At 17.8% G+C, this 26,612-nt stretch overlaps 4 protein-coding genes across 4 annotated transcripts; 2 read left to right on the forward strand and 2 right to left on the reverse strand.

Moving 5' to 3' along the window:
* Nucleotides 1–1,206: 1,206 nt before the first annotated feature.
* PGAL8A_00201900 (conserved Plasmodium protein, unknown function) lies at nt 1,207–9,627 on the forward strand (the record flags this gene model as incomplete). Its single annotated transcript, XM_028670712.1, has 2 exons — nt 1,207–1,262; nt 1,602–9,627. 2 exons carry the CDS (start codon nt 1,207–1,209, stop codon nt 9,625–9,627), a joined length of 8,082 nt encoding a protein of 2,693 aa, XP_028527437.1.
* Nucleotides 9,628–10,283: 656 nt separating this feature from the next.
* On the reverse strand, nt 10,284–11,474 carry PGAL8A_00202000 (conserved Plasmodium protein, unknown function; the record flags this gene model as incomplete). The annotated part of the gene is made up of 1 exon (XM_028670713.1): nt 10,284–11,474. One exon carries the CDS (start codon nt 11,472–11,474, stop codon nt 10,284–10,286), a length of 1,191 nt encoding a protein of 396 aa, XP_028527438.1.
* Nucleotides 11,475–12,861: 1,387 nt separating this feature from the next.
* Nucleotides 12,862–21,624, forward strand: SEC7 (protein transport protein SEC7, putative; the record flags this gene model as incomplete). The annotated part of the gene is made up of 1 exon (XM_028670714.1): nt 12,862–21,624. The coding sequence occupies one exon, from the start codon at nt 12,862–12,864 to the stop codon at nt 21,622–21,624; it is 8,763 nt and encodes a 2,920-aa protein (XP_028527439.1).
* Nucleotides 21,625–22,096: 472 nt separating this feature from the next.
* Nucleotides 22,097–25,882, reverse strand: SRPK2 (serine/threonine protein kinase, putative; the record flags this gene model as incomplete). Its single annotated transcript, XM_028670715.1, has 1 exon — nt 22,097–25,882. One exon carries the CDS (start codon nt 25,880–25,882, stop codon nt 22,097–22,099), a length of 3,786 nt encoding a protein of 1,261 aa, XP_028527440.1.
* Nucleotides 25,883–26,612: the final 730 nt, after the last annotated feature.

Consider the following 26,612-nt stretch of genomic DNA (forward strand, 5'->3'; position numbering starts at 1 on the left):
GAACAAAATATCGTGTCCTAATTTATTTTTTTCTAGCCATAATATAAAAATAGTATATCTAAGAAATTTATATATATTTTAAATATTTAAGAACAAATATTTTTAAAGATTGGAAATTTATTATTTTCTTATTAATGATAATTTTAATTTATAATATAAAAGAAAATGAATTACTAAAATATAAAAATTATGAACAAATAATTTTCTTGCATTGAATATATAATGTATACCAATTTTATGTTTACAGAAAATAAAATTCATATGTAATTGAAAACACATTTTTTTTTTTTTTTTTTGTACCAATTCTAGTATCATTGTAAAATAAAAATTATATTATAATTCATATGAAATGAATTTTTTTTCTTTAAAAATTGCTTTAATATTTGATAGTTTAAAATATATATTAATATTTTACTTAAATATTATTTGTGATTAAAAGGAAAAAATAAATGTTTTTTTATTTAGTTCATGTGTAATTTATCAAGAAAACTTATATTGTTCGCATTTCATTTCATTTTTTTTTTTATATGTAAAAATTTTATTTTCTTTTTTAATTTTCCTAAATAATATATATTTTATCTTATCTTATTTTATTTTATTTTTTTTTTTTTTTTTTTACATTTAACATAATAATTATAATAAAAAATTATTTACTGAACCAAATATATAAATATATATACAATATATTTTTATTTGTTATATGTTACTAATTGAACAAAATATATAAATTTTTTATAATTTTAGTAATACAGTTTCAATATCTTTCAAGTAATTTTAAAAATGTATTTATTAAAAAGATAAACAAATATTATAGCATATTTAAAATTATATTAAAAAATATACAAAATTTATTTAAAAAGCCACTGTATTTAAAATTTAACTGTATATATATATATATATATAACTATTATCGTTTTAATGTATTCCTTAAGAGGAAATGAATTTTAAAATTATTCTAAAGAATTTAATATTTTTATAAATACAAAAATTTGGAGATACGCAAATAAAATGATATCTAAATGAATTTAATATTTTGATAAACAAAAAAAATAAAATAAAAATAAAAATATTAAAAATAAAAGTAAAAAGACAAAAATAAAAAAAAGAAAAATATACATAAAAATATAATAAGATAAAATTGTGTAAAGTCTTTAATATATGTAGGAATGATATTTACATTAGTTAAAATTTTTGTTTCAATGTAATATGCACATACAGAAACATTTTTCGTTAACTCCCACTCAAGATAAAAATTTAGAAAAGTATGAAAATATATCATAGAAAAAAATAAATATTAATAATTTGTTTAAATGCATATATGTTTCAAAAAATAAAAAAAATATAAAATTTTCAATTTATTCAATTTTCATTATGTTATATGTATATCTTATTTAAATACATATATACATTTTATATAAAAATATATAAAATTTTACATAATCAGTAAAAATAATATGTATATGTTAGGTTATTACATAGTTACAAATAAATATATGTTTGATCAATATATATAATAAAGTTTTATTATATACTGTTTTTATTATATAATTATAACTTCATCAAATATATACATTTTTTTTTTTTTTTTTTTTTATTTAAAGTTTAGTAAATGAATTAGCTGAATCTAAAAAAAATATAAGAGAAATACAAAAATATGGAGCAAAATTAAAAACAAATGATAAACCAATTTATAAAGATTTTACACATTTAAGAGAAAAATGTGATATTCAAACAGTATCTCATAATTTTTTAAAAAAGAAGGATAAAGAAAGTAATTTTAAAGAAAACCCAAATGAAGTTAATAAAAACACAAGTATTTTTATAAATAAAAAATTGAGAGAGAATAAAAACTTAGATAATAAACATAGAAATGATAATATTTTTTTTATGAATAAAGAAGATAATCAAGATAATTTACTTTCCTATAACAGTAAATTATTTCAAAGAATATTTAAAAACATTACAGAGGAAAAAATAAAAAACAAAAATAAAAAAATAAAAAATAAAAATCTTAATAATGTTAAAAAAAATCATTTAAGTGAGTCTGTTATTGAATTGAAAAAAGTTTTAGATGATAATAAGCAAATAATTTCAAATTTAAAATTTAAAAATAAAAATTATAATTCTCAAAGTATCCATAGCATTTCATTTAGTTCCGAAAATGAAAGTTCCGAAAACTTTAACAATCATAAAAATAAAAATTTAAATGTTATGCATCCTAATTTTAAAAATAGTAATGAAATAAAGGAAGAAATAGAAGAACAAGAAGAAACAGATGAAAAGAAAGAAAAAAATGAAGAAGAAGAAGAAGAAGAAGAAAGAAAGGAAGAAGAATATAAGGAGGAAAAAAAAGATGAGAAGAAAGAAAAGAATGATAAAGAAGAAAGAAAGGAAGAAGAATATAAGGAGGAAATAAAAGATGAGATGAAAGAAAAAAATGATAAAGAAGAAAAACATGAGGTAGAAAAAAAATATAGAAAAGAAAACATACTAGGTAACTTGAATAATAATGTAAATGAATACTTAAATATAAATTCCAAAAAGCATTTTATGAATTGTGAACAAAATAGTAACTATAATTCTTATATTAAAAATAATGATGATGATAAAGAAAAGAAATATAAAATTGAAAATATATCGTATAAAAAATTTAAAGAGAAAAAAATTCATAATAAAAAAAAAAAAATAGTAAAAAAGAATACGTATGAAACTAATAATAATACATTAAATAATGAAAACGATATAAATTGTAATTATAACAATATAAATAATAATAAATGCTTTTGTATTGATAATTATAAAATAGGATGTGGAAATTTTTACATGAGTAATAAAGAAAGAATGAGAAAATTTAAAAATGAGAGAAAAAATAAAGAATATTCTTATCAACATTTTTGTAAAATATATTCTTATGCTTCCAAAAAAAATAAGAATAATAAATTCAGTAGTTTGAAAGGAAGAAAATTATATTTTAAAATGTTTGATAATTATATAGATAACTTAAAGAACAACAATGATTTTATTTTTAAAAATAAGTGCAACTCTCCTAATCAAATTTTACTTAATAAAGATATTTTTGATAAAAAGAGGAAAGAAAAATATTATTCTAAAAAAGTAAGTTATATTAAAAATCCATTAAAAGAAAAACTTTTATGTAAATTAAGTGAGTCTCCTTTCAATAAATTTCAAACTTTAGTTTTAAAAAAAAAAAAAAAAAAAATTAACATTCATTTTTCTACTCTAAAAAAATATAAAAAAAAAAATATAGAAAAACATATTAATATATTTAAAAAATATTTATATAGAAATATGGAAAACATAAGAAGTAGGATAAGTGAAGAAGGTTTTAATAATACAAGAGAAAATCTCAACAACTATCAATCTTATTTGTGTATTAAATGTAGTCGGAACAATTCAAAGAATTTTGATCCTGAAAAAAATAGTAAAGATAAGATTAAATATAATGATAATGTATTAAAGGAATGCAGAATTCATAATAATGTTAACATCAATTACATTAATAATAATAATAATAATAATAATAATATAATGAAAGAAGATTTGCATAAAACAAATAAATGTAAGTTTACTACGGTTAATAGTCATTTAAAAGAAATAATTAAAAATAACCTAAAAGAAAAATTAAATGAAGATAAATTTGTCGAACATATGATTAGCAATGGAGAAATGGAAAGTGCATATTATGGGAATGATAAAAAATTAACTGTAAAAAGAGATAAAAAAGATAAACTGTATAAGGGAATAAAATCAGATATAAATTGCTCTCTGAGGAATTCAAGTGAAGAAAAATTATCTCATAATTTATCAAATGATAATATGATAAATTTAAATAATTCTAAAAGTTATGTTATGAATTCGAATAAATCAGATTTATTAAATCACAAAATATATAATTATGTAAATAAGTCTAATTTTATAAATAGAAAATCTTCCATTGAAAAATGTGAGAATATAAAAAAAAATACAATACCATTAGATAATTTCAACTTGAATAATTATGAAGAAATAAGAAAAAATATTATTGATGATTTATCGAGTATTTATTCATCATTTGAGACAAATGAAAAAAGAAATGAAATGTTTAATAGAAAAAAATATAAGAAAAATACTAAATATATACATAAAGATAAAAATAAACTTAAACATAATGATCAAGAAGATATACTTCTTAAAAATGACAGTAACAACAAATATAAAAGTAAAAAAAAAATACTTATGGAGATATTGTCTTTTTATAAAAGATACAAGAATAAACTAAAAATTTTGTTATTAGAAGAATATCATTACTTAAAATGCTTAAGGATTAATATCAATAATAATATATATAAATTTGAGAAATATAAAAATGACATATATGTTAATGAGGAATTTAAAAAGGATAAAAATTATTTTAAAAAATTTTTGAATCCATTAAATAATTATATCTTAAAAGATAGTAAAATGTATAATTCATGTGAAGAAAATAACTACCCATATGTAAATAATGGGGAAAATGGTTTTAAAAAAAAAAAAGAAAATTTAATTAAAATTTATGCTAATAAGATAGATACTATGAGTATCTATATTAAAGCCAAGAGAAGAATAAAGGAAATTGAAAAATGTTTAGAAAAAATTAAAAAAAGTTCCTTATATAAAAAAAGTAATATTTTTAAAACAAATAACAATTTGAAAAAAAACTCAATAGAGAATTATAATAAAATAGATGAAAAAAATATGTATGAGAAAAATATCTTAGATCTTAGATACAACAATATAAATTATATAAAAAATAATTCTGAAGTAAATAAAAAAAAAGAAAAAACGAATAATTTTATAAATATTAGAAATAAGAAAAAATTTAAAAATGTTTTAAACAAAGAAGAAAAAAAAATTTTCACAAAAAATGAGTGGAAAAAGGTAAAAAAAAATAATAATTTTAAGCATAGTTATTTATATGATGTGCCTCTAGGAAATATTTACAAATATTATTTTAGAATAAAACCATTTAAATATATATTATTTTATAGAAAAAATTTGAAAAGAAATAATAGTTTTAATTCTAATAGTTTAATAAATAACATTATAAAGAATTATGCAATTTCGTTTTTTAATAATAAAAAAAAAATATTTATAAATTGTTATGAGAATAGTAACGATTACAAAAAAATTTTACTTCCATTTAAAAATAAAAAATATTATTTTAACTTAATAAATATAAAAAAAAATTATTTTTCTAGACAACTTAAGAATATTTCAAAATTTATTAATAAATCAAATGAAAATGTTTATAAATTAGAGAAAAAAAGCAGTAGTAATAGTTTGAATTTTTTTAATCAAACAAATAAAGAATACAACAATTTTTACAATAGTAATAATGTTAAAAATTGCTCTTATGGTGTTTTAAAGAATAATATAAATTATTGTATTAATGAAAATCTTAATATTAATGATGATAATAACACTTCAATTCATGAGGAAAAACCTTCTATTATTGTAGAAAATAATAATAATAATGAGAAATGTTTTATTAATAAAGAAAATGATAATTATACTACAGAGGTTAAAAGTACAAGTAATAAATATAGCTTTATTAATAATAGTACTAGAGATAATAACAAAATTAATTTATATTCTAATTTAAATAACAAATTAAATATAAAAAATAATGTAAAGGAAGAGAAAATGAAATATATAAAAAATAAAATAATTAATGATAAAATGAATAACTGTTATTTAAACTCTAAAAAAAATAAAGAGAACAAAAAGAAATGCATAGGTTATAATATTTATGATGATATTAATGCTAAAACTAAGAATGATAATGTAAATAAAATAATATATCATTTGGATAATTTTAATTTATTAAATAAAAGTTCAATATGTGAAAAATTTTATGATGAATCTTTTAAAGAAAAAAATATAATCAGCATACATAATTCAATTAATCCATTTGATGCTAAAAATAATTTTAAATTAGAAGATACAAATAATTGTGAGAAAAATAATATTTCTGTAAACTATGAGCCAGTATCAAATAATAACATTTTTAATTCATACAAAAAAAATACTTTCATATCATCAAATAATGATGACTTTATTATAAATTCAATTAATTGTGACGAATCTAATAATTTTTTTAAATTTTATAATAAAAATATTAAGGAAAAAGAAAAAATTGGTAGCTTAAATTTACAAGAATTAGATAATCAAATTATACATAATACAAATAAATATAAAAAGGATAATATAGAAGGAGAAGAATCTCACTTTAATAGTTATGAAAACAAGTATGATAAAACTGAAAATAAGAATGAAAGTAAAAATTTTTGTATACTAAATAACTCATATAATGAAAATATGAATATCCCTTATTATAAGAAAGAAACTCTTAAGAAAAATAATAAAAAGGAGATGAATATAAATAGCCCTAAATGTGAGGAACAAATAAAAGAAAAAAAAAGAGATGATGAAAATAAAAAAAAATTATTGAAAATTTCAACTGAAAAAATAGAGCAAAAAAAAAATATTTCAAAGAGTTATATAAAGGAAGTAGAGGTAGAAAAAAATACGAATGAGTTTAAGGAATTAGTTAAGGAACAATATATGAAGAATAAAGGAGGAATTATATATGATATCAATAATGATAAAAATAGAATGTTTGATAAAATTTTTATAAATAATTCAAATAAAAATTGTACTATTAATAAAATGGTTGATAATATAAATGATAAAGAAATACAAGAAGAAGTTGATAAAAATTTTCTTATTAATAATGATATTGATATAAACAATATAAACTTAAAAAAGTATTTGGAGAAAAATAATATTTTAAATTATAAAAAGGGTAACGATAATTATGATTTAAATGGAATTTATAACAATAATTATATTGATTCAACATTTTTACGAAAAAATTTAATTGATTATAGTGAAAACACGTGCTTTCCTTTAACTCCTGTGAATGATCAATATAAAGAAACTATATATAAAAATATGGGTTCTGAAAAAAACAAAAAAAGAAATATTGCAAAAGAACAAATAAATGATTCATATAAAATTAATTCTCATGATGACAAAAAAAATAAAGAAAAAGTATTACTAGAAAATGAAAGAATATATTATAACATAAATTCTTCTCCTGTTAATAATGAAAACAATAGATTAGAGTCATTCGAAACAATTAATTTTGATAATTATAGAAAAAATTTTAATGAATTAAATTTTTTAAATTTTTCAAAAAATGAGAATTACGATTGCTATTTTAATATGAATGCATCAGATAATTTAATTAATAAAGCATATCCAAATACATATAGTATTTTGAAGGGTAAAGACAAAAATAATTTTTTTTTAAAAAAAAATGATATGACATTTAGTGAACTCAATAGTTCTACTAATTCGTTAAATGAAAAAAATGAAAATTATTTAATTTCACAAAAAAATAACAGATATAATTTAAAAAAATTAAAATCTGATAATAATGAAAATATAAATATAAAATTATCGAATTTCTGCAATATTTATGATAAGAAAAATTGCAATTTTTCTGAAAATGAGTCTTATAAAAAATCTCTTAATTATAATGACGAATTTTCTGAAAAAAATTGTAAATATGATGAGGATGAAATGATTCAACAAAGTTACAAAGGTAATTTAAGTTATAGAAGTTATAAAAATTTAAATAATAATTATTATGATACTGAAAATTTTCTTCATAACTTTGATTATATGTATGAAATGCCTAATACACATGAAAATGATACTCTCAATAATTTATCTAATAGCATTATTAATATAGAAAAATTAGACAAAATTATAGAAAAATTACATAAGTTAAAAATACATATATTGAATGATAACAATTATATACAATGTATGTATTGCGATAAATATTTATTTAAATTAGAAAATTATAGCGGTGAAGATCTTTTAACATTTTCAAAAAACCTAAACATAAGAAAAGAAAAATATGCATGCACCATTTGTAAGCATAAAGTAAAAATGTCAAATAAATATAAAGATAATGTAGCTTTAAATAATGATAATATAGAAAAAAAAAATGAAAAAAAACATACAAATGATGAAATAAAAAAACTTAATACAAGTGATAAAATTAAATATTCTGAAAATAATTTTCATTTAGATAATTATAGTTATTTCACCAATAAATTACTTAATAGAGACAAATTGAATTATGATTATATCAAAAATAAAATATTTAATCAAAATATGCAGAATAATAAAAAGGAACATAATTTTTTTGAGTATAATGATTTATTTATTAAGGATAACAGTTGTAATAACATAGATAATATCTCTGATTGTCATTCTGAAGAAAAGGAATTTTTATTTTCTAATCATTCTTTATTTGAGAATGAAATGATAAAAAGTTTTGATGATTTTACTACATCTCCAAGTATACGAAGTATTGGAAATAAATATTCTATTAACAATTATACTCCTCATAAAAATTTTATTTTTAATAATAAAGTTACTTATAAAAGTTTTGAGAATAAAAAAAAAAGTGATACCATTAATTATCATTATCCTTATTCTAATGATTGTGTTTTTAATAATAAAAATTATGATCATTATATTAAAAAGTTGGATCATTTAAATTTAAATAATAGAATTGATTTTAAAGATAAATCGTTTAGCAACGATAATTTTACATTTAGCAATAATTCTAAATGCAATTTAAAAAAAATAAATAAAAATTTCTCTCTTAATTTTAACATTTTAAACAGAAAAAAGACAGAAAATGATTTGTTAAAATGTAATGATAACGATGACATACATTATAATAGTAATTGTATTAATAATACTAATAATAGTGATTATTATAATGAAACCAATTCTAGTAGAAATGATAGTGATAAACAGAATTATAAAAATTTTAGCAAAAAATATAACATTAACATTGGAATAATAAACAAAAAAATTTCGAATAATGATACATTAATAGATGAAATAGAAAAAAACAAAATAAAAGAAAACAATCAAATAAACATTACAAATAAAAAGGTTTTAGAACATGAGCAGATATCAAATGTTTTAATAAAGAATAATTCATTTAATATATATGACAATCAACTAGATAAAAAATGTGAAGTAAATGAAAAAACTATTAAAAAAAAAAAAGAAATAAAAAATGAAATGGAAGATAAAAAAAAAGTTGAATTAGAAGAAGAAACGAAAATAATACATGAAGAAATTAAAAGAGGAAATGAAAAAAAAATTAACATAAAAAATAATTTTCTGAAGAAATCGTACAACAGTTTTGATTATTTTAAAGATAAAAAATGTAGTAGTGATTATGAGAAAAGGGAGAAAAAATATTTATTAAGCCAAAACAATATTAATCCTTCTGAAAATAAAGAAAAACCAAATTTAAATATAAAAAATGATTTATTAAAAAAAATATTAGATAGGAATAATTCAATTAATAAAGAAACAAATAACTTTTTAAATAAAAAAAATACCTTTTTTAATTCCTTTTTAATAAATAAAGACATAAATGTATCAGACAATTTAATTGAGACAAATAATTGTTTTAATACATCTTACTTAAATAATCTAATTTCTCAAAGAGAAAAAAATTCTATATATATTGATTATAAGAATTAATATATAAAAGATGAATTAAAAGACATTATAATTTATAAAAATAAAAATGAATTAGTTGTTGATTCATTGAAGGCAAATTTTGTCAACAAAAATATAAACTTATAAGAAAAATAAAACTATCAAAGCTTTATTGTGTTTAATCAATGATTATAAAAGTAATATTTAAAAAATCAAAGAAAAAATAAAAATTATTTAAAATTTTTATAGTATTTGAAACTTTGTATAATTTAATATTATTTTATGATTTTAAAATTTACATATATATGATAAATTTTTTTTAATTTTTTAAATTATATCTTTAAATTTTTTTATTTCTTTATTTAGTTATTCTTTTCTTTTATTACCATTGTTTTTTTTAAGTTTCACTTTTTTTCTTTTTCCTTTTTTTTTTTTTTTTTTTTGTAAAAATATGGTTTCTTCTTTAATAAAAAAATTTTTATATTTAAACATTTATTGTTACGATATATTTTAAAATTTTAATTAATTTGTTAAATAATATTACATGTGACAAAACATTTTAATTTCTTTTAATTTTAAAAATAAAAAAAAAAGTTTTAATAAAAATGTATCAAATAAATAAAGGGATTGACACTAGAAAATTATACATTTCTTGTTATCATTCTTAAATTTTAAGAAAAAGGGAAAAAATTACACATCTATAAAATAATAATATCTTCGTTAAGTAAAGAATATATTATTTTAGTATAAATTTTTATATTTAATTCCTCTTCTAATAATGTAATTAGTTCAAAAAATGTTATATTTTTCTTTTTAAGTGAGTTTAGTGTTTTATAATTTCCTTTCTCTAGGCAATCACTTAATATATGAATTGCTTGAACATTTTTTTTCATTAAGTCATCAGTATTTTCTACATTTTGTTTATTATTGTCTATTTCTCCTAGTTGTTCCATACTTAATTCATTTATCCTTTTATTTTCTTTTGATCCCAAAAATTTAGTATAAGAACTGTTGAAATATGGTTTAAAACATTCAAAAATATTAAATTCATATGATATTGAGCAGTAATTTGGTTTATACATTAATATATTTACACATATAAGAAAAGATAATTTTTCTAAAATGTGTTTCGTATTTTCAGAAATATCTATTTTTGATTTAATAAATAAAAATGCAAATGAAAATCCCTTACACAAAATAAAATCTTCTATTCTTAATTCTTTATGATAGTAATAATTTTTTATTATATATGCGTTCTCTTTATGTATATTATCTAAATTAAGTGTTAGATATTTTCTTAAAAATATATAGTCATTTAAAATTAATGATGTGTAGTTAATTAATTGATTAATGCTTCTATTAAAATAAATATGTTTAAAAATATTTGTATCATTAACATTTTCCAACTTTTTGTCAACATTCGTTTTATTATCTTTATAAAAAAGATGTAAATAATGAGGAATATTTTCCTTATCCCAATATTCTTTACTTATTTTTTTACTTGTACAACCTTCTATTAAGTTGTTACATAAATTAACTAATAATTCTTTAAAAAATATATTTTCAGAAATTAAATCATTGTAACAATTTAACTCAATTAATCCTATCTGATTATTCTTCAACTTTAAGCAATAATATCCCTCCGTTAATTCCTTTTTTTTATTCTCAAAATTTGTTCTAAAGTTTTGAAAAATATAATTTATGCTATTCTCAATGTTATAATTATTTTTATTTAAAACATTTTTACAAATGCCGAAAGATAAATTTGTTAATTTACGAAATTCCTGAATTTTTTTTATATTATCTTTTGATGAAAAAGAATGAGATGTACTAAAAAAACATTTTTTTATTAAGGCTCTCAAGTAATATTTATTATGATTTGCAAACATTTTAATTCAAATAAATATATATATATATTGGATAATTTTATATTATTGTTTTTTTTTGAAACATTTTTATAATTTATAAAAAATTATAAACGTATATAACATTATTTAATAAATATTCTAAATTATAAAAGAAATTCACATTGAACGTATGTATCATTTTCTATATATAGAATAACTTTTTTATGCAATTCCATTTATAAATATATATATATGTGAATATTCTAATGAAAACATTTTTTAATACTTAATCTTTTTTTATTTCAATAATATACCACCAATTAAGATTTATAATTTTGTAATTTTTAATAAAGCCAAATAATTACAATTTATTTTACAAGCACATTAATAATAAAATAAAAATAGAATATTACACTATTTAAAAATATAGAAATAATATTTTTATTAAAATTGTATTAAAAATATATGTTTTTTATTATCATTAGTAAAATCATAAATTTCAGAAAATTCCCGGTGCAATTTGAATAATAAAAAATTGTGTAGTAAAAAAAATTTATTTAAATGTATTCATCTTTTTACAAAAAAGCTAATATATTTTTTATTTCCTCTTTGTATAATAAAATAACTATTTTTTCCCCATAATCTTAAAGTTTTTATAATGTACAAAAAAGAAAAAAAAAAAAAAAAAGAAAAATATTAGCAACAAAGAGTATTTTTTATTTTTTTTATTTTTGTACTAATGATCAAATAAAACTAATTAAATTATATATTATTGAATTTTAATTTCATATGTTTTTTTTATCTATAACCTTTTTTCTTTTTTATATATTTTCTTTTTATTTCTTTTTTTCACATTTTCTATTATACTTTTTTTTTCATTCATTTTTTTTATTTTTTTATTTCACACTTATTTTATATTTTCTTTTTTTTTAATGTTGCAAAATTAAAGAATAATTTTTTTTTTTTTTGTATTTTTGTAATAATATAAAAAAATGTAACTTCTTTTTTAAAATTATAATTTTATTTTACATAGGAATATAAATATAGTTCATATATTTTTTTTTTTTTTTTATAATATTATGATTTATAATTAAGAATATATAAAAAATTAATTTGCAAAAATAATTTGGTAATGGATTAAATTATAAAAAGAAATATTATAAATAAAAATAAGTGTGTATAATTATAAGAGTGAAAAAAAAAAAAAAAAAAAAAATTAAGTTTAAACCATTATTTAAAATTGTATAAATGAAAAAATAATAAAAAAAAAAAAAAAAAGATAGAGAAAAGATAAAAGATAAAGATACATTAAATTATGAAATGATAAATTAAAAACCAGGTGTATCAAAATTAAAAATTTATATATTTATATATATATATATATATAGTGTTTTATGTAAATATAAAAAAGGTCTATTTTTAATGAAAAATGGAATATAAATATTATAAAAAGGAAGATAATAAATGCATAAGTTTAAATAATTCTTATGAGTGTGATGATAATAGGCAAAAATTTTGCCATGATTATATAAAAAGCGAATTTTATAATGATGAATTTCCAAAGTTAAATATTTTTACAATAATAAAAAATGAAATAATTAATGTTTTAACAACTATAAAAAAACATGAATATAATAAAAATTTAGATTCAAGTATTATAGATGCATTATTTATCTTATATAATAGTATTAATAATTTAAATAATAGCATAAAAGAGGAAATAGATATAAATGATTTTAATAATAAACTTGATATTTATCACATAGCTCCCTTTTTAAATATAATAAGAAATAATAATATTTTTTATAAAATAAAATTAAATGCTTTGCATTCATTAGACCGTATTTTAAAATATAATAGCAATAATTTTAATGAACAGAATTATGAAAATAATATAAGTAGTAAACAAATATCGTATATTTCTATAGGTAATGAAGAAGGAACTAACAATATTGAAACAGAAAAAATAAATAAAAAAGATTCCCATTTTTTTGATGAGAATAATTTAATTAATGTAAATGATAAGCATGATGAAAATGAAATTCAAATGAAGATAAATGAAAAAATACCAAAAAAAAAATATCATTTTTTTAATAAGAATTATAAATTAAATAAAAAATCTAGTTCTAAAAAAGAAGAAAATTCAAATTTTCTGATAAATAAAGGAAATAATATTATAAATATTAGTATAGAAACTTTATTAAATTCTCCAATTAATTATAATAATATTAGTCAAGAAGAAATTATATTATACGATACTATAATTTTATTTAACAATATAATATGTAATGCAATTAAAATGATAGACCAAAAAAATATAATAAAAATAATTTGCTACATTTTTAAAATATATAAGAACAATAAATATTCTTTATTATTTAAAGATAATTGTGAATCTGTATTAGTAAATATTTTTTATGTTATTTTGAGTAGTTTTATGAATAATGCAGATCATAATTCCATAAATGACTTACTGATTATAGTATTAGTTTTAATAAATAATAATAAGAATAAATTTGTTTTGGAATTATTAAAAAAAAAAGAATATATAAGTTTATATAAAGATTTATTTGAAAATGATATTTCTAATGATAATATGGAAAACATTAATTTATTATCTTTTAGATTATTAAATATCTTGTTAGAAATATGTGGATGCTCATTTACAAATAAAAATATGGATGTATTAACTAACATAATAAGATGTTTATTTATTCATATTAACTCTTCTTCATATATTCTAATATGCAAGTCAATGAGAGTATATGTAAATATTTTTATTTTATACAAAAAGCATTTTTATATTTATAATGAAATTTTTATTAACATTTTATTAGAAATACTAAAAAAAAATTCGTCAAAAAATATAGCTGAAATAGCTTTATTAACTATATCTCATTTCTGCTTAGAAAATGTTTTATTTGAAATATATTATAATTATGATATCAATTTATATGCATCTGATTTATTAGAGAATTTTATTCAATCAATACTGGAAATGTGCGTAAATTTTAATCAGAATACTACTATTGTAAATGAAGTAATTTTTAAAATGATCAAAAGTATTTTATATATATCAAGTCCATGTAAATTTTGTAACAACAGTAAAAATAATGTTTTTTTGAGAAAATCAAATAATAGAGTATCTGAAGCTTCTGGATATGAGAGCCAATTAATTAATGATTTTAGAAGTGATATTTATTCAAATACTTATAGTAGTGTATTAAATTCAAACACAAATGAAAATTTTACTTCATATGAAAATAAAAATAGCAATGAGCTAGAAGATAAAAAAAAAAAACATAAAAGTGATATTTATAGAAATGTAACAAAAGAAATTACTGAAAAGATAAATAAAATGGATAGTGAATGTTTTTTATGTAAAAATAAAAGAGAGAATCAAGAACATACTGAGAACAAAAAAAATAACTGCTCTTCTGAAAAGGATGAACATAGAGAAAATTTATCGAAAAAAGATGACTTAAAAAAAAGTAACATGAATAAATTATATTCTTTAAGCTTTTTGACATCAATTGATGATAACAGATATATTAATTTTTGTTCTATATTATTATTTGAATATTTAAAAGAATATATTAAAGTTCAATATATTAAAAAGAAAAAAAATAAAATGCGTAAAAAAAAACTAAGGAAAGAAATATTAAAAAAATCTGCAAATATTTTTAATAAATTAAAAAATAAATCTATCGATGAATTAATTAAAATTAAAATAATTGAAACACATGAAACTTTTACAAAAATTGATAAAGGCAATTATACCATTGATCTAGTTACGAGCAATAATAAAAAAAACTTAATTAATTCTTCTAGTTTATCATACAAGGAAAAACCTTCTACTATAAATGAAGTGGATATAGAAAAAGAAAGAAATGATAAAGGTAGTAATGATGCAAATGATACTAAAAATGTTAATGATAATAGCAATAACATTACTATTTCTAGTCATAATATCATTGATAATATTAATGATGTAGAAAGAAAACAAGAAAAAAACAAATTTTATAATAATAATTTAACTAAAGAAATAAATCTAGATGATACATATGAAATAGAAAAAAAATTCAATGAAGAAAATGATAACTACGTGGATGATGTAAGTAATTTAGTTGAAGTTAATAATGAAAACATACTTAAAGATGAAAATATAAACGTTGAAAAAAAAAAATGCATTTTGTATGATGTGTCATCAGAAAATCCAAACAAGAATGAAGAATTAAATAATAAAATAGACAAAAATAAAAGCGATAACTCAAAAAAATCAAAAGGAAAAGACATTTGTAAAAAAGAAAAAATTGAAAAATTATCAAAAGAAGAAAGTAATGTTAAAGTGGGGAAAAACAAAAACAGTGATCATGTTAAAGAAAAAGATAATATTCCTGTAGAAAGTAAATCTTCACAGAATAATTCTAAGTGCAGCAATATTAACAATATGCAAAAAAATTTAATAGAAGATGAATATTTTCTCAAATCAATAACAAAATTTTTGAGGTATAACCCTTTTTTAGATAAGGAATTTATAGGTGAATATATATCCCACAGGAAAAATATTAATATTTTAAAAAATTATGTGAAACTATTTGATTTTTGCAATTTATCGTTGTTATCTTCATTAAGGTTATTTTTATACTATTTTAAATTGCCTGGTGAAGCACAACTAATAGAAAGGATATTAGAACATTTTAGTTTATGCTTTTTTTATTCAAATCCAATACATGGTGATTTAGATTCTGTTTATAAATGGGAAAATAATAAAATAGTATGTTTAATGAAAGAAGAAGAATTAGCTAATGTCAAAAGGTATATTCTAATAGATAATTTAAATAAAACAAATGATGATAATAATGATAAAATCAACACCCATATGAATAATAATAATACATGTGATAATAAAAATAATGATCATAATAAGGATAATTATGTGAATTATAATAAAAATAATAGTGGAATTGATGATATTAGAAATAATTTAGGATATAATAATATTCAAGAAAATATAAATTTAAAAAAAAATGTTGATATAAAAGATTATGTTCATAGGAATGTTTATATTACTTCAAAAAAAATTCAATCAATGAATGAAGAAGAAATAAACAAAAAATATGTTATTGTTGAAAATAGTGATGTTATTTTTATTTTAACCTATTCAATTATTATGCTGAATACAGATTTACATAATAATCAAGTGAAGAATAAAATGAAATTAGAGGAATTTATTAAAAACAATAGGGGTATAAATAATGGAAAAAATATAGATAGGATATATTTAGAAAATCTATATAACTGTATATTACATGAGGAGATTAAATTATTTTCAAACACGCAGAATTCATATACAAATGATGATCAATATTGGAAGTTATTAGAAAAAAGGAAAGAACAATATAAAAAATATCATTATATTAAAGAAAAGGAAGTATATTTCTATAAATATGATATAAACAAGCTAATTATAAAAAATAATTTCCTTCATATATTTTTTGAAATTTTTAAACGAACTAATGATTATAATTTAACAGAAAATTGTTTATGCATATTTAAAATGCTCATAAATAATTTTTCGTATTACTATGATATAATAAATATTAATAAATTATGTTATATATTTAAATATATAAATTTTTATTTAACTCAAAAATCTCAATCATTATTATATCTTTTTTTTTATTTTGTTAAAAAGTGTCACAATTTATTTCGTGATTGTTGGTCTATATATATAAACATTATATTCAAATTAGTTGCAATTGATCTTGTACCAGTTTTTTTTTACCCATATATATATATAAACAATATCCAATTTAACAATGATAAAGATTTTTTAAATGGGAAGTTTAATAAAGGAAATTCATTAGAAACATACAATATAAATAAAAGCATAACAGAAATATATCAGCATCCTCTTTTAATTTTTAAGAAAAATGTGAAGAAATTGAATAAATCTAAGTGGATTGATGAGTTTAGTAATATTTTTTTTTCAAAAAATAATAACAGTGAAAATAATAATTTATCTATTATATTTAAAGAAAATTACTCTGAAAAAATAGAGGAAGATAAAAAAAAAAAAAAAAAAAAAGAGGAAAAGCAACAAAATTATTTAAATAAAGAACAGGAGAAAACGGACACACAAGATAACTCAGAATTAAAAAAAGAACAAAACGATAACAAAGAAGGCCATGATGATAACATTGAAGAAGATGAATTAAACTGCATTTATGTGAATATTAAAGGAGATTCCAAAAATGTAGACAATAGTACTATAATAGACAATATAAATATTTATAAAAGATTAAAATTAGATATTTATAATTTTTTTACCTTTAATGATTTTTATAATAATATGATCACAAATTTAAATATCAATAGTTTTGTGCATTTAATAAGGTTTTTAATAATTAAATGTTCATTTAATAAAGAAAATGAAGTAAATATATTAAATTTAAGCAATAAAACTGAATTGAATAATCAATATTCAAAATCTCAAATTATTAATAGCAGTTATTTAAATAATGATAAATATAATGGTCTTAATAATGTTCATGATCATATAAATGATTATAATCCTGTTTTGGTTAATTCAGAAAACTCCTTTGATTTGTTTTGCTGCAAAAAAACGAAAATATTTGCATTACAAATGTTCTTTCATATTATGTGTTTTAAAATTAATTATACATATGTATTATATAATATTTTATGCAAAATAGGCATGAAACATTTTAGAAAAAATTATATAGATAATATAGAGATAAATAATATGTTTGAAAAATCGTACGAAAATTTATTCGATATGAGCATTGAAGAATATTCTGATGAATCTATTCAAGAAAGTAAAAAAGTAGATGAAATAATAGTAGACAAAAAAAGAGAAAAAAAAAAAAAAAAAAAAAAAAATGATTTTAATCTTTCTTTAAATAATATATATGATACAGATAATTCAAGCAATAGCTCACTTAGTGATTCAGTACTTAGTGATATATCTAATGATTCTTTTATTGTTAGGAAAAATCAAACAACTAAGAATGAACTTTATCTTTATCTCATTAAAGGTGAAGAAAAAATTCAAGAAAATAAAGAGGATCAAGAGGAAAATAAAAATTTCAAAAATGATTGTGAATTTGATAAAATTTATGCATATGCTGATAATGGAGAAGAAGAAAAAGAAAATGAGAAAGGAGAGAATGAAGAAACTATTGATAATGATTTTAAAGATGAAATAAATTGTTCTGCAAAGGAAAATTCAAGTAACCAAAAATGTTTAAATGCAGAAATGAATACATATATTTGTATGAACAGAAGGAAAGAATTTTTAATTGATAAAATTAAAATGGATCTTTATATGAAAACGTATATTATGCATTTAAAAATTATTGTAATTACTTTTGAGCATTTTTTTAAATTATTAAATAACTTTTTAATAATAAATTACGATGATAGTAATATTTTTATTAATATATATAATAGTATTTTTAAAAATTATAAAATGAAAAATGTAGAAATAAAGACAGAAGAAGATATTTCAAAAGACAAGTCATATCATATTTATGACAAAAATTTTGAGGAAATAGATAAAATTTTGAATTATGAAGATGAAAAAATAGATATACATGATATAGAAAATAAATTATTCCTTATAAAAAGTTGTAATGAAGATACAGAAAAAGAATGGCTATTCGTTGAGCAATTAATTATGAGTATAATGAATTTCTCTTATATTTGTTTTAATATATATAAAGACGATAAAAATAAAATTAATAAAATAAAGTTTAATGAAGTAAAATATGATACTTGTTTTACAAAAATTTATTTTCAACTTAAGAAAAAAAATAAGAAATTCTTCTTTCTATGTGGTATATATTTATTATATATTTTACAATTTTTAAAGAAAAATATTTTATATCGTTATATTGATAAAATTATATATGTATTGGAAAAAATTTCTAAAAATATCTATGTAAACAGCTGCATAATAAATATATATTTACACATATTGCAATTAATTACCCCAAATAATATTTTATATAAAAATACAAATAATACAAATATTTCCTTAAATGATAAAGACATATATATATATATAGAAAAGGCGACTATATATACAGAAAGTATTAACAATATAATAAATAATAACAACGTTTTAATAAAATTAAACAATTTTAATATTGAAAATATTATTTTATCATTGTTACCATACTTACTATTTTTTAGTAACAAAAAAGAGGAAATTAATGCACACATTGCTTCAATTAATTCGGAGTGTTTACATATTATATCAAACATTTATTACAAAAGTATATATATGTATATGAATATTTCAAAAAAAAATAAAACAAATAAAAGTATTATTATAAACTGTGAAAGTAGTGATCAAATTAACCTTTACAAAAGAAATGATGATTTTCTTTTTGACAAAGTTATTGAATTAAAAAAAATGTATATATTTTTATTAACATGCTTTGTGCTTTCACTAGCATGTTCCTTCAGTTCTAAAAAAACAAGAAGTGAAGCATACATAAAGTTACAGCAATTTTTATTTAATGAAAATTATATTTTTAAAAGAGTAAATAAAAATGAGATTAGTAATGATAATAAAAATGAACAAAATGGTAAAGATGAAAAGTATGTTTATAGAGATGAAAAATTAATAGATTTAATAAGTAATTTTATTATTTTACCATTAATAACATATAATTATTACTTTCCTTTTATATGTAAAAATATGTATTTAAAAAAATACAATGATGATAAAGAACAAAATAGTAAAAAAGAAAATGAAACAAATAATAGTGAAGATAATTCTATTAATTGTTTCATATCTAAAACTAACTATTTTAAAGAGGCATTACTTAATTTTAATTTGTGTAGCAAAAATAATAAATATATATGTGATAATATATGTGGAAATAATGAATATGAAAACTGTGGTTGCATTATTAATTATAAAAACATAGAAACTATCAATGAAGATTTAAATATATTAAATAATTTATTTAATTTTTCAAATGATTATTATATACATACTATGTTACATAAACAATACAACTATTATTTTAGTTATTTATTTGCAAAAAAAATGTTATCATATGATAATGTATGTTATAGAAAGAGTATGAGTATCAGTTTTGTAAGTCATATTATTTTGTCATTTTTATATTCTTTACTGAATTGTTCAGGAGAAATGTGTGATAATAATAATAATAGCAATATTAATAATAGAAATATTTTTAATAATAATGAACCCAAATCAACTGAACTAGAAAAAGATGAGAATGATTCTACATTATATGACAAAGTAAAAAATAACCAAATAATTGAAGAAGAAAATGAGATTAATTTATATGAATTACTTTGTCTAAATAATGAAGGAACTTACAATAAAATTGTGACAAAAACAAAATGTGAAAATAATTGTATTTATTACTTTTTGAAACATTTTTACCAAGCATTATTAACTATAAAAGAAGAAGCAAAAAAAATTTTACATATTTATAAAGAAACATTCATAGAAAATATTAAAAATATTATATATGTATCTTCATCATATGCATATTCTTTAAAAGATTATAGAATTAATTGTTTTTCACATATTAAAAATGGTTTATTTTTTTTAAATGAAGAAGAAAAAAATAATTTAAAGTCTTATAATAAGGAAAATATGGAAAGAAAAAAAGATTCACAAGATTTTGATTTTGACAGTGATATTTTCAAAAATATACTAAAATTGCAAGTTAATGTGAGAATTAGTATATCTATTGTTTATTATATTTTATATTCCGACAATAGTCAAAATAACCAATTCAAACTTATTTTTGAAGAATTATTAAATGTTTTGTTAACAAAATATAATGAAAATCCAGATGAAGTGAATCAGAACATGAAGGATGATGAAATAATTACAGAAAAACAAGAAAATGAACATGGAAATTTACAAAATGAAGCTATAAAGGACAAAGATAATGTAAATAAGGAACAAGAAGAAATTAATAAAAATAATAAAAATGAAGAAAATAAAAAAGATAAAGAAGGTAAAAAAGATAAAGAAAATAAAAAAAGTAAAGAAAATAAGAAAGATAAGGAAAATAAAAAAGAAAAAGAAGGTAAGAAAGATAAGGAAAATAAGAAGGAAAGAGAATATAAAAAAGAAAAAGAAGATAAAAAAAATAATGATAGAGAAGAATAAAAATAATGTTTTAACTGTCTTAATTATTTAAAATAGGAGTCCGCAAACTTTAAGAAAAATAATTTTTATGCAAATAAATGAGTATAATTATTATAAATTAAAACAATAGAAAAAAATAAAGCAAACAAAAAAAAAAAAAAAAATTAAAAAATAATATATAAACATATTCTTCCAAACATTATTTAAAATTTTTTTTTTTTTTTTTTATTTGTTAATTTTTTTTTTTTTTTTATAATGCTTTATATTTATTTTAATATAAATACTTTTTAATTTCTTATTAAATATATATACTTTTATTCATTTTTATTTATTTTTGTAGATACTTTTTACAAATTATTTTTTATATATTATAATTTTATTGTTATAATTTATATATAATTATATATTATTTTTATTTTGATTTTTTTGTATATGGAAATTATAAGTGTAAAAATTTAGTTGTTATATATTTTAAAAGGAAATATATATAATATTATAAACCATCTTCATATATATTGGGTGTAAGCCAAGGATGTTTCAATGCTTGAATTGAATCAAGTCTCTTGCATGGATCGATTTGTAATAATGATAAAAGGAAATCTATAAATAATAAATCACCAACATGAAAATTGTCTTTTAAAAAATTCTCACATGGATAACAAACGTCATAATATATTTCTTGATTCCCTTGGTTGGATGAACCATCATTATTTTGTTGTTCTATTTCTAATAATTCATTTTCAAAATCTTCTTTTTTGTTTAAACGAAAAAAATCTTTTGAATTAAAAATTACTTCTTGATCATAAATTTCATCAATTTGTTTTTCCTTAACATAATTCTCATAATTTTTATCAATAATAATTTTTTTAAGAATCATTAAGCCATGTTTTGTAAAAATATAAGGTATTTTACATTCATAAATCATATAGAATGGAAAATATCCAATGTATGAAACTATAGAATATATAAAACGATATATATTTTGATGATCAAATAATATTTTTTTTGTTAAAAATTCAAATAGTACGCAACCAAGACTCCATATATCAATTTTTCTGTCGTAATTTTGCTGTAATAGTACTTCAGGTGATCTGTAGGATCTTGTCTGAACATACATTTCTAATTTGTCACTTTCATATATAGCACTATTAAAATCAATTATTTTAATTTTATCAAATTTTTCATCGCTAAAAATGTGCGAGTTATTAGAGTTTTTTGAATTTTCTCTAAGATTGTATAAATCATTAATAAATTTATTTGAGCAATTACTAAATTCATTCGAATTAATATAATATTTATTTAAATCATTATTAGGATTTTTGAAATCTGTATTATGAATATCTAAATTATTCTTATTTAAGCTAGGTATAAAATTATCCTGATTATTTTTATCGTTATGTAAATCATGTTCTGAATTATCATTTTTCGTTATTTTTAAAACTCTGAAATTTTTTGAATTGTAATAATTTCCTTCCTTTTCGTTAGTAATATTCTCGTTACTCTTTTTTTTTCGTTGTTTTGCATTTTTTTTTTTTTTCATATTTATCATAATATTTTCAGGTTTTATATCGCAATGTATTAAATTTTTAGAATGAACATAAGCTAATCCTTCTAGCAAATTTTTTGCCAATACTTGTAATTGACCGATAGTTCCTAGTTTTCCCTTTTTAATAAAATAGTTATATAGATCACTTTGCATATATTCAGTTACAATTATTAAATGTTCTTTAAAATAAAAATAATCATATAGTTGTATAATATTTTTATTAGTTAATTTGTCATTGTTATTAGCATTTATGTTATCTTCATCACACAACATATTTAAAACAATTAATTCGAACAATCCTTGATCTAAGAAACTTTTTCCATTTTTCATTACTTTTAAACATACATATTTATAATCCTTTTCTTTATTTTTTCTAAGAAAATATTTTGAATCACAATTTTTCTTTCTATTACATTCATTTGAACTTAATATATTTTTTTCATTTCTTAAATTATTTAATGATATTGACATATTTTCATCATTATATCTATGTATACTTTCTTTATCATTTATAACAGTAGTTACAGGATGAGTTTTTTTATGTTTTCTATCTTTTTTATAAAGTAAATTCAAGCATTTTAGTGTAGTGCTAAATTTAGTTTTAGATAAAATTTTTACTACTTGATACTTATTTAAAATAATTTGACTAGGAAAAAAGTTTATTTCCTCATTAGAACCAAATTCTCCTTTGTTATTTTCATACATAACTTTTAGATTAATTACATTATAAGTATTATCATAATTAGTATAATCTTTATTAAGATTAATGCTATCTATTTCATTCATATTGCTTTTGTCTAATTCTTCGTCTTTATTTTTATTATTCGACATATTATCTAAATAATGAAGCATTACTTCCTTCTTTTTTTTCAATTGCTTTGATCTAAATAAATTATAATCTCCATTACAATATTCATCAAACCATCTACTTTCATCTTTTTCATATTCCATTAATTTTCCTATATTTATTTCTTTTTCTTCATTATATAAATTTATACCGTTACAATCTATTTTATAATTGCTTATATGGCCATTTTTTTCAGAATGATAACAATTTTTTTTATCTTGATTTGTAAAGGAGTCATTATTTAAGGTTATCGCATTGGATAATTCATCATCAAAGCATAAATTAATAATATTTTCTCTATTTTGATGACAACTTTTATTATTTGTATTTACCTCTGTTTCATTACTATTCAAAAAAAGAGAATTATTTCGAATATATGTATGATTATTTTCATCACAATTGTAGTTTTCTTTATTTTTGTAAAAATCACTTATGCTTTGATAAAAATCGCTTGTATTACTACTTAAATTATTTTTTTTGTTTTCTATGTTATTTATTTCATATGTATTCTCATCTTCTAATTCTGTTTTATCATTCAAATTATTAGTTAGTTCATCTTCATTATTATAATTACTACTATAATCAGGAGAATTACTTATATTCATATTTTTTGAAGATAGGGTAGTTGAACATTTACTTAATACTTTATTATTTTCTATTGGGTCATTGTTTGAATTATATTTAAAATATATACTACATTTTTCTTCTTCATAATCAGAACACTTGTGATATTCATTTTCATCCTTATAACTAAAATTTCCATTTTTATTATTTTCATCAAATGAACCAAAATTAGGAGAAAGTTGACGTTCTAATATACCAAAATTAGGAGAACTATATTTATTATTAGAATTATTTCTACTTAATACGTTATTTGTGCAAAAATTGTAATTATTTCCATTAACTGTAGATGAATTGTAAGATAGTGAATATACATTTACACCTTTTAAACTTTTTTCATAATTTGTATTGTTAGATGTATATAAAATATCCTTGTTTTTTTCATTGTAACTCTTAGTAAAAAAGTAATTATTAGGAACATTAAAAAAAAATTTGTTATTTTTAAAAGGGTTTCCGTGCTTATTAATAAGATTAAAATTATCTTTATCAATTTTTTTTTTTAATTTATTGATGATATCATAACTTAAATACTTTGAATAATCATTTAATTTTATATTACTATTATGAATAGTATAAAATTCTTTAATTTCTTCTATTAAATTTTCCTTTGATATTCTCCTAACATTTAGTGCATAATCTAAATCTATGACATATTTTATTAAGATATTATTTCTTTTATTAAGTATGTCTTCATTTTCAATACTTATTTCTGTATTAGTTAAAGAAGATTCAGTATTTGAATCAGTATGATATCCTTCATACATACTTAGACTATATTTTTTATCATTTTTTGATAAATCATTCCTATTTAAACCATTTACTAATTTTATTTCTTCAACTATGCACTTTGTTTTTTTTTTTTCTTCCTCTTCTTTAATCTTTTTTTTCAGGTCTATCTTCATATCTTTTTCATTATTTAAACTTCTTTCAAAAGAACTTTCTGTATTACTTATGTCTTTATTTTCATCATTATTTATACAATTTATGTTTTTATCTTTATTATATATTATATCTATACTTTGGTCATTTTCACCTGTATTATTGTCTTCTGAAAAGTGATGATGCAAAATATTAAGTTTTCTTAAAAAATCATTAAAAGTTTTTAAAAATTCTTCTCTGTCATTTTTATCATTTGAATTTTTTGTATATACATTATTTGAAAACATTAAATTAGAAATACATTTGTTCTTATAGATTGTGCATTTCGTACTAAAATCCTCAACTATTTTAATAAGTGTTAATAAATTTTCTTCTGTTTTTTGCATTTTTTTTTAAACCACTAATTTGCTAAAAAAAATTTTTTTACAAATTTACCAACTAAAAAGTTATTGAAACACGAAATACAAGAAACAAAAAAAAAAAAAGTAAAAGAAATAATTTGATATAGGGAATTATATAATATATATATTTAATGTATGCACATATTTAGATATTATTATTATCACTATTCTTTATAGGGTACTAGGAAAATTTCTTAACATGTATACATTTTAATATTTCATCTATTAACATTGTAATTCAAGAAAAGTTTTTTTTTTTTTTTTTTTTTTTTTTTATTTTATTTTAATACAGAACAGAATATTAAAATTATAAAGTATATATATTATTAAAATTTCTATTTTATTTATTATTATTATTTGCTTTTTTTCTTAAAATACACACTATTTTAATCTTTTTTGTCTTTGTAATATTCACTTAAGAATTCATTATTTTTATAAATGCAGCTAAAATTAAATAGAATTTTTCAAAATTTATATACAAAAATAAAAAAAAGATAAAGAGATAACCCATTTGAAACTTTTATTGAAAGTGTTGATACATTATACATGTATCCATATATATACATAAGTATGTTTAAATATATGAACATAACTTTTTATTTATATATAAAAATTATTTTTTTTTTTTTTAAGGTTTTACAACCTATATCAAAATTATAAGAAATAGAAAGAGTATCATAACTATAAAGAAAAAAAAAAAAAAAAAAAAAAAAAA

The sequence above is a fragment of the Plasmodium gallinaceum genome (genome assembly GCF_900005855.1).
Source record: "Plasmodium gallinaceum strain 8A genome assembly, contig: PGAL8A_v1_76, whole genome shotgun sequence".
Lineage (NCBI taxonomy): Eukaryota > Apicomplexa > Aconoidasida > Haemosporida > Plasmodiidae > Plasmodium > Plasmodium gallinaceum.